The following is a 10,474-nucleotide window of genomic DNA, read 5'->3' on the forward strand; positions in this document are numbered from 1 at the left end:
CTGAACCGAAACATTGGAGGAAAAAAACCCCCAAAACATGCTGTTTTGTACACAACTTAGCATTTAATTTCCTAGGATTTTTTTTTTTTTTTTAAACCTTTGGTTTAATGAAAGAAAAAAAAAGAAAAAAAAAAGTAGAAATTAAGTGTCCTCTCAAAGGAACAACAGCAACAGATACTTCATATTGAAAAATGTCTAAATATTATGGAGTTGCTTTGTTGAGTCTGAAAGAGTTTGTTGGAATCAGTGCAAGTTGGCAGGGACTTCCAGATCAGTATTTTCAGCAGGGAAAAAATAATGCACCTGACATTTTTTGTGTGTCTGTTGTTCTGCAACAGACCATGTTCAAAGCAACCACTGCTCTTCCCATGATTTCCCCTTTCCTCTGCATGAGCAAGGGGCAGAGAGCTGCTCAAGATACCCAGAGATAGAGCTGCCAAGGCTGGATGTGCAGGCAGTGCAGAGAAAAAAGTGAAATGTCACAGAAAGGCAGAGTGACAACTCTTCCCCACTGACTACAGAGAAACTGTGCAGACACCTAATTTCTTAGGTTGTTTGAATTTGGGTGCTTGCTTTTGTACTGAGCAGGAACAGGCCAAATGCTGTGCAAGCAAGTGCATGCCTGGGATAGCCTGGAAAGGGTTGGCAAGACTTGACTTCTCCTTCAGATGAGGCTGAGCATGGTCACATCTCCTCAGAGTGCCTAGGACACGTCCCAGCTGCTGGTGACACTGCAAGCCTTTGGGATATTGGATGTCCAGAAGCCATTAAGGGGAATCCTCCTTCAATACTCCCCTATTCATGTAAGGTTTGCAGTTTTCCTCCTTCCATCCCCTCTCCTCTTTCTGTAAGTATTGGGCTCATTTTGCAGGCAGGGAAACTGAGCCACAGAGTGATAAAATGACTTATTGCCCTGTAGCAGCTCAAGACTTCCCACTCTGTCTGTAGCTACAGGAGGAAACAGCCCTAGTGTGCCGTGTCTCCTGTCCCTTGGCAGCAGCAGCCAATCCCCTCACCACTGCAGCATTAAGCCCACAGTTAATTGTCATGTTCATTTAGTGCCTGAGGAGAGAGTTAGCTCAGACCAGTAGATGCCAGTCCCTAGGCTTCAGCCCTGGGGGACACTTGTCCCATCTAAGGTGGAGGAGAGCTCTCCACCCGCCTCTCCTGGGGAAACTTAATCCCCTCTGCAGCCTGCAAATAGTTGACATCATTGTGTTAGTCCCACCATGGGAGGGAAGAGCTGTGACTGGAGGCACTGGGTCCTCCCTCACCAGGAGAAAATTACAGCTTGATTTCCTTTCTTGGCTTTGTTACCTACTGTGGGAGCTCATCCCGGCTTCCTCTCCCTCTGCAGCAGATGGAGGCCCAGCCACAAAAACACAGCTGTAGCTGGATGGCATTTCTGGGATGGGGACAGGAGCAATGTCAGTATCCCAGCTGCACAGGAGGGCAGCTGTGCTGCAGCAGCTGATGCACAAGGGGAGCCAGGGCCATGAGGATGGCATATGTCACTGCAGCAGCTTGGAGCACATGGTGGCACGGGGAAGGGGTGGGGCTCGCAAAGACAGCGACCAGATGGGCTTTATCTCCCATGTACCACTTGGCACATGTTGGCTATTGTCCTTCCATCCACCTCTTATTTCATCCTTTGTTGGCTGTGTAAGTCCACCTTCTTTTCTGCACACACTGGTGCCATCAGAACCCACTCACATCCCATGGTCCTGCTGCCTGTGCCCTTCCTTTCTTGCTTTTGATGTCTTTGTTTATCACAGTTGCCCCACACAACTCCCTATGGCACCTTTGTGCCTGGTAACACTAAACCATGAGCAGGTACCAAGCAGTCAGGGTCCCATTGACCCAATGATGAACCACCACAAGCCCATGGGCTTTCCTATACCATGGAGAGTGGCCCAGGGCTGCAGTCCTTTTCCTGGGAGGATGCCCAGCCAAAGGCTGTGCATTCCTTGGGACTGAGATGACCTTGAGGGAGAGCCCCATTCTAGCAGAGGCTTCACCTTCCATCCTCTAACGGGGGGTACTGGGCTTTATACTGGGAGAGTCAGGAAAGGACTCAGTGAGTTACCTTCAAGGAATTGCTCTCACTTGAAAACGCCCTTTCTTCAGAGCCTGTTTCAGGGCTGTTTGGCCCCTTTTCTTAGCTCCAAATGCTCACACACATTCACACGTACCAAGAGGTTTGTAAATATTGATGCTTCCTACCAAGGGAATGTGAGATGCTCTTTGGAAGTGCATGTCTACTTATTGTCTGGCTGGCCTTGGATATGGGAGGCAAATGCCTGAGTTTTTCTACTTTGGTTTAATTCTTGGGTTCAACTGCTCCTGAACTGCTTCCTTTACACTCCCCCTTCCAGTCTGTTGACTGGTCTTGTTTACTTTGAAACCCAGAAAAGTTTCCTTTCTTTTCCCTCTTCAAGTACTGTAAACAGAAGGGTGGGGGGATAAAAAAAACCCCACAACAAACCCCAAACCCTCACCATTTGTGGCAGGCAACAGCCTGGAAACCTCCTGCTGTCTGACAAGAGGTGCTGGGGGAATGTCTGACACCGCAGGGCCCCCGCACCTTGCACCTCCTTCCCAGGGGAAAAACAAGGTCCTCCCTCCTCGTCCGGCCACTTCTCCTCTCACACAGACAGGCCCTGTTGTGAGGCAGGTGGGGCAAGCTGGGCTTGACTAATAGTGGAAAATCCGAGAGCATCGGAAAGATAAACAGCCCAAGTCAGATAGTATAAAAGTCCTTTTTCTAGCACACGCCAGGTAAGCCTCAAATGACAGAAACTGTAAAAACATGCTGAGGTTCCCCTGCAGATGGATTAAATTAGCCCTCAAATAAACAGGGGAAGGGATGGCTTGTGCGTCAGGTATTCCCAAATGTAAATCCCTTCCTTCCCCAGGCCTCCATCCAACCCTGACCCCTGCTCTTGGGCAAGTGCCTATGGCTTCATCTTGCCCAACTGGTCATTGTAGTATTTCGTCCATAGATGGAAACTCAAAGTGAACATTGTGCCTAATGTCCTGGTGAATGATTGGGAGTCCTATTCCTAGACCTCCATGGTATTGAACCACCATCTCCAGTGACTGGCCAAACTTTTAATCCACTCTTTAAAATGAAGTTCTCTTTGTCTACAGGAAAAAAAAAAGTCTGCACTGGGTCTGTCATCATCTTTTCCCCAAACCACACTCCAGAAGTTATCATAAATACAGAAATTATTAGAAAGCCCAGAGGGATTGTGGAGTCTCCTTCTCTGGAGACATTCAAAGCCCACCTGGACAAGTTTTTGTGTGATGTGCTCTAGGTGATCCTGCTCTGGCAGGGGGGGTGGACTCAATTATCTTTCAAGGTCCCTTCCAACCCCTAGGAGTCTGTGGTTCTGTGATTCTCTAATGTAGCAGTCCTTTCTAGAGGTTATTCTGAAGGCAAGTAGTGGAAGATGCTTCCATTTAAATCTAAAGGATGGTGTGAAAATGTATCTGAGAGTCCACCTTTAGCATCCTCAAGAAGCAGAGATAGGATGGCTAGCAAAATAAAACCAAAAAAATCCCTCGGTTCATTCCTAAAATGTCTCACCCCCTACCCAAGAGCAAGACAGTGGACCTGTGCCGTTGCCTTTCCCTGCCACATTCCTCCACCATGAGTGAAATATTGGATATGACATTTTAGGAGAACCTTAAATATTATTTTAATCTCAAATGTTCTGTTATTGCAAGTGTCAAGTCCAACACTTCTTGTAAATACCTGGAGAACAGCCAGGTCCTGAAAACACAAGAGGTGTTAGGAACTGAACTTCATTGGTTAAGTACAGGAGAGCCATAGGAGCCAGCATGCTGACTTTCTGTACACTGATTCCTTTGTCTTAACCTGTTTTGTTTTGTTTTTTTTCTTCTCCCCTCCAGAGCGTTGTCTGCACGGCAGGACTCAAGTGGTACCCTCACCCTTCCCTGATTCATTGTGTCAAAGGCTGCGAGGTGAGCTTTTGTGTTAGCTCAGGTGGCCCAGGCTCTCCCTCCTAAGTGTGATGGTGACAGTCACTTGCAGTCACCTGGGGTGTAAATGCTGATTCTTCAATGGGGGCAAAAAGGCTTTTGTCCTGACTTATCCTGTCAAATAGACTGTGATCTCCTGCATCATCCATGGTGAAACTGGTGGTTTTTCTAGAGCTGATGGTTAGGTGACTATCATAGGAGGTAATATCAAATGGTTCAACAACATTGGTAGATTGTCAAAATTTCCCAGGATCTGGGAATTTCTGGGAAGTTCAGAAAACCTTCAGTTGTTTTTTCTTTATTTTGATATCTTATCAGAAGGCTGGTTCTTTCAAAGGCTTTGGTGTGTGCAGAAACTTTAGGAAAGGGGGAACTTTCCCCTAAAGGAGACCTACAAGAAAGCTGGGGAAGGACTTTATACAGGGGCACGGAGTGAGAGGATGAAAGGTAAAGCATTTAGACTGGAAGAGAGCAGATTTGGGTTAGATATTAGGAAGAAATTCTTCACTGTGAAGGCCCAGGTTGCCCAGGGACGTTGTGGCCATCCTATTCCTGGAAATGTTCAAGGCTGGGTTGGATGGAGTTTGGAGCAACCTGATCTAGTGGGAGGTGTCCCTGCTCATGCAGGGGGCTTGGAACTGGACGGTCATTAATGTCCCCTACAGCCCAAACCATTCTGTGACTCTATGAAAGCCAGAGGCAGAAATTATACCACTGGGTGGAGGGCACAGCTGGACAGTGAGCAAGTCACACGTCCCTTCACTGTGCAACTCAGTCTGAACCAGAAAAAATAAAAAAAAATCAGAAAAGTGCAGTTGCAATTCAGCTGTGATATACTATTACTGTCTTCTGTGTTATTTGAAAAAAAAAGCAATTACTTTGTTTCTGCTGGCAACAGTCCTTAAAATCTGAGAGGTCTTCAGATGCTTGCAAGGCTGGAGCATCTCTTGCTGGGTCATGGTGCTCATGCAGTTTCCATCATACCAGCCCTTCAGAATGTCACCCATGTCAGGAAGTCAATCCTTGTGGCACGTCTGTAAGGCTGGGAAGCTTCATGACCATCTTAGAAGTGGGGTAGCTCACAGGCAGAGGGGTAGATGTCTACTTCGGTTAGATGGACAGGCAGTGGAAGAGCTGTGCCATGACCCCACATCTGCTGACTTTCTGCAGCACTGACTGTGCTCTCAGCACCCAGTAACCCAATTTTACAAGCTCATTGAAGTTACTTTCCTGGAGTGGCAGAACATGGCACAGAGCTCCTAAAGCTGACACAAAACTCTAGACCACATTGCTGTGCGACGTGATTTGTCTTGAAGTGAAAGACAGGTTTCCTTTGCATACAAATGTTGAGCCCATGAGGATAATAACTCTCCAACAATGTAATAGTTTCTGTCTAGTTGTTCCCTAAATGAAAAGCATTCTGCTGTCAGGACTCTGAATGTCATAAGCCATCTCACACAATTAAATTCATGCAGGCTGGCTGGGCGCCCCTATTCTCCATAGAGAGCTAAAATAACATCCAGTGACCATTAAGAAATGCCATTCAGGTGCTGATGTACCATTGGGTATCCATTCTCCTGCTGTTTAAGGATAGTTACTGAGGCAAACTTTGCAATGATGTAATAATTTACCAGAAGCCGTTATTACTGACGTGCTTTTTCTCAGCATTTTCTTCCCTTCCATCACTGTTAATTGCCAGATCCCTCTGCACCAATAAGAACTATCTTCTCATCAGTCATTCAGCAGTGTCACTGCATCCCCATCCATCATCTCGGAAGACTTTGCCAGACAATTTATGATGGCCACTAGCATCATTTTTAGAGCCTGATGCTTCCAGGATTCATGAATGGACCAGTATTTGTTCTCTGGCATTAAGATTTCAGAAGAAATGGCATCGTCACCAAACCTTTTTTTCACGATTGTGGAAACAGGGACTAATAAGCCAGTAGGTCAATAATACTGGGCCATTAAGCTGATACAATCCCTAATGTATTAACATCCTTAGCGTTAGGAGGGGACTCTGAGTAAGAGGGGCATTATTTTGCTCATGGTGATCACAGTGGTAATCCAACGTGATTTTTTGTCGCTCCCTAGTGGCAGGAGCTGAGGTTTGGGAGCCAGCCCCGTATTTCTTGACCTCTAACTTTGCTGTTTCGGTAGGAAACTAGTCCCTCTTGACTACTTGTATAGTCCTTAAAAAAATATAGTAGCACTAAGATGTGCTTGAAGACCTACAGAAACCTCACTCTCCAGAGGCAGGTCTCCAGGGTGTCCAAAACAAAGATTTTGGTACCAAACCAGAATAGATGCTGTTTGTCCCATTCTTCTCTTCCAAAAGACTGACTTGCCTACTCCGTGCCAGTGGCAGGGAAAGGCAAAGTCTTCCACAAGTTTCTTTTACTGAGTTTCCAGCGTTCATAGGTGTAGAGTACAGACACAGTCATGGGGAAATCAAAGGCAAGCCTTACTTGACAAGTAGGCACAGCCAAGCAGTACAAGAGAAACATGGGGAGGGCCACAAAATGTCTTGGGAGGCTGGGCAAAGTTCACATTTTTTAATATGACATGGTTGGCATAAAAAAAATAAAAAAATAAAAAAATTCTCTAGCTACTCATAAATCACTCCTTTTTAACTCTTAGCATATTAATTAAATTGGAAGGGTGTTTGCAAGTTGAAGTCTTTGCCTGTATAAATAAGTTAATCTCTGTGGAAGTCACTGGAGTGAAGCCAGTTTACAGGGACAGGAGCTGCACGTTGTAACTCTGATTTCCTTGTCAGCTTTTGTAGTATTTGCATGTAGATAAACAAGTGACACGTAGTGAGACAGTTACCTCCTGCTAGTCCTGCTCTGGTCTGATATTGTCATCATTGCCTGCATTTCCTACACCTTCATAGAAATATTTAAATGTATAAAACATCAGCAGTAAAAACCTGCATCTCCAGCACTCCATGGTGTCCATCTCAACACTGCTGAGTGTGGCCAGGGTTCTGTCTGGGGAGAGCACAGCAAGCTCTTCTTGCTGGTGCTTCAGCTATCTATCATCAGGGAGACTCTGGTACTGCAATTGCTACAAAATCCTCCCAGGAAACCTCCCCAACCCTCCCCACCCACTCTGCAATGACGCCTTCTTGTAGGAAAGTCCCTGGTGTGTGTTTCACTGTGCAGAATAAATGAATTTTCCAAAGAGCAGATAAAACGGGAATGGCCCCATGAGCCTGTGGGTGTAAGAAGCATTACAGAGATATGACTGTGCTTTCTGCTGAGCATCAATTTTTGTGAGCTTTCAGAGCTGCCTGGGTTTCATAGTCCCTACATGGGCCTTTTTTAGCATCAGGCAGTTTTGACTTCCAAGAAAGTCTTTTGTACTTGCTGACCAAGAGTGCTCCAACATGTAATGAAGAATTAGATTTCAAGCATGTTCTTCAGAATCGTGATTATTATTCAGGTCCTGTACAACACATAGACTAGTGATCTCATTGCACAGGCTAGTGACCACATTTTCAAGGTGATTTATGAGTTCTACTTAATAGTTCTTCACAACGTACCTCTGAATAATTGCCATTATCCCAGCTCTGAGCTGTGGAACAGAGGGAGATTATGTGACATGGCCAAGGTCACGTACAGTCACTGCTGGTCAGAGAAGGAGAGCAGGTGAGCCCTGTGCTGAGCTCAGGCCACTTCCATTTCTCTTTGTGATAAGTTTTGTGACCTCATTGCTGACACTTGTTGCACAGTTAGAACTGTGGTGGAGAGTACAGGTATTAAAAGCAAGGCAGTTTTGCTGTTATACGTAACCTTCTTCTTAACCCACATAGTTTTGGAAGGTTAACTTAATACTATCAAAAAGTGCTACAATCTTAAATGCCTTGATGCTGTCTCTGGGTCTAGTCCAATTAATATTCCTAAGCATCATCTCATGTGGGATGTGAAAAACCAAGGAAGGATCATTTCCCTTCCATCTAGTGTCTTTTTTTCCCCATCTTCTTTGAAGGGAGAAGAGAACAATTCTCTCGCTTTTCAGGGTGGATGATAATGTTACACACTGCAAGGCTCCTTCAAGGCTTCATCTCTTCCTTCTGATACATTGTTTACAGGTTTTATCCATGTCTATGTTCTCAGTCTTGTTTGTCTTTTTCCTTTTTCAGCCTTTCATGGGGGACAACTACTGTGACTCCATCAACAACCGAGCCTTCTGCAACTATGATGGTGGGGACTGCTGTGCCTCAACAGTCAAGACCAAAAAGGTAGGGGTGCCCTTTCCTCATTTCACTGGGAATTCCTAGAAGAGTGCTTTTTTGCACCTGGAAAGAAAGTTATTTTTGCTAGAATGAGGAAGGTGTAAGGTCTCAGAAGGACCTTCAGTCCAGGCATCAGCTCACCAGAGGCAGTGAGTTCTTGCTGGTTCATTTTGAAGTTCTCTCTTGAGCTGCACCTGCATTTCACATCACAACCAGGGAGGTTCTTAAAGAAAGTAGTCAGAGGTGTTTGTTCATTCTTACTGTAAATAAACTCTAGTTTCTCTATAGAAAAAGGCTGGCTCCCTCCCAAACCCTGGGACATGTTCATCAGAAGAGTTGCACCTACTGCTCAGGAGACCTTCACACAGAAACATTGAGAAAGGTTATATTTGCCCATCCTGGTATCCACCCTCCCTGCTCAGAAAGGAAATTAAAGGTTAGGAGTCATTAGGAAAAGAACAGAGAGCAAAACAAAAACATAATTGTAGGGGCAGCTGGGCTGAGCAGAAATGGGAAATATCTTCTGCACAAACCAACTACATAGACCAGGACCTGAAAATCTTGCAAAAGAACCACTGGGCATTGTTAGTGGCAGAGATTTATAAAGACATTATTTGATGCAGAGAGGTTGCTTAGGAAAATGAAATCTGCTGGTTTGTATCACACAGCAATGTGATGTAAATGATAAAATGGTAAAAATGCAGAAGTAGGACCCAAACAAGTGAAAGAAAATGTTTTCTTCCCACAACGTGTATTTGAATGCTGGGATGCACTGCCATACAGCTTTTGCTGGATGTTTCTTTTCCTTGGTTCAGCCAAAGATCCCTTACTGGTACAGTACTGTAGGCTGTCTCTGGCCCATGTGGGAACACTGGGGAAGGGAAGTGGACGTGTCTTGGCAAGTGGAAGGACTTAATTTCTCCATTGGGGAAGAGGTAGTTTTCCTAACGGTGCTTTTGAGGACACTTTTGCCCTGTATTGCTGTGTTTCTTTTGCAAGTGTCCCTGCAAGCCACATGCTGGGAGGGAAGCATGGGCAGGTGTGCCTTCCTGTCACCTGAGGCTGGAGTAGGGCATGGAGAACCTGGACAGGGCTCCCTGCTGAAACAACCACTGTAGAGACAAGCTGGGTGACAAGCAGCAGCTCATCTTCAGAGTTGTCTCCAAGATGCCTATCTCTGCCTGTTTTCCACCTCTTTTGGAGGAGCAGCCCAAGGGCAGGCACAGCTTGCTTGTTGGCCTCGCAAGCCCACCAGCTGGGAGGACAGAGCTGGAAGTGCCCACTAGCTCAGCATGGCCGTAGGTCTTCTCCTACAACAGCATGTCTGGGAAACTTTATCTCTCTGTTTCCAGGCTTGAGAGCATGGAATGAAAACTCCCAAGAGGTGCCAGAGGAATGGAAGGGAGGTGGCTGGGAGGGGAATGACCCAAACCAGTCCTGTCAAGACAAGAGCTGAGGGCACATCATACTGCTGGGGTGGGGTTGGGACTGAGACACAAGGGATGTGGGTGCCCATCTGAGGGGGAGAGGAACAGGATTAAGGTTAGGGAGCAGAATTTATTGCTGGGCAGAGAGTTGAGACAAAGTGGGATCTGCACAGAGTCTTGAACACTTACCAGTCAGGCGAGTCACGGTCAAAATATCTGCTGCTTCACTGCCTCCCATAAGTGAAGTGACCACCCAAGAGGGGGAAAGTGCCTTGTAATCCAGTTGGTTACTGGGTTTTGTGCTAAAACTGCCAGATTCAAAGGGCAAGTGGTTCAGAGATAGGCAGATAGTCACACATTGGATGGATTTTCCCCGTGGAGAGGGAGGTTTTGAAGCATTTTGGAGAGAAGTCTGCTTCCACTGACTTCACTGGGAGCTGTATCTTTGTGACCAGGGGAATTAGACTTGCCCTAGTTCATGCTTTAGAAACCCCCATCCTAGAGATCACACAGTTTGAGGGCCAAACCACAGAGCCCATTTCTTCCACAGTACACATTCAGCTTCCAAAAGATCTCTCTCAAAACACCACCAACATCCCAGGGGTTGAATAAGGCTCTCGGGAGGACTGAGAAATACTACCTTCTCCTTGGACCTTCCATGCCAAAAGCAAGATGCTAAGTCCCAGTTTATTACATTTATAGGGTAAAAGGGGGAATAATAACCCAGCCTGTGGAGCCACAGCATCAAAGCTGAGGAGGGGGCAGGCAGCACCTCCCTGCCTGCAAAGCGGCCGCTGACACC

At 46.1% G+C, this 10,474-nt stretch overlaps 1 protein-coding gene across 1 annotated transcript in view; it reads left to right on the forward strand.

Annotated features, from left to right (window-relative positions):
• The window catches only part of PAPPA (pregnancy-associated plasma protein A, pappalysin 1), a 182,973-nt gene that overhangs the window by 163,434 nt on the left and 9,065 nt on the right, over positions 1 to 10,474 (forward strand). The window contains exons 20-21 of the mRNA XM_009994319.1: positions 3,916 to 3,987; positions 8,153 to 8,251. Coding sequence (XP_009992621.1) covers positions 3,916 to 3,987; positions 8,153 to 8,251 — 171 coding nt within the window. The remainder of the gene's footprint in view (positions 1 to 3,915; positions 3,988 to 8,152; positions 8,252 to 10,474) is intronic.

The sequence above is a fragment of the Chaetura pelagica genome, unplaced genomic scaffold, assembly GCF_000747805.2.
Source record: "Chaetura pelagica isolate M959 unplaced genomic scaffold, ChaPel_1.0 scaffold132, whole genome shotgun sequence".
NCBI lineage: Eukaryota > Metazoa > Chordata > Aves > Apodiformes > Apodidae > Chaetura > Chaetura pelagica.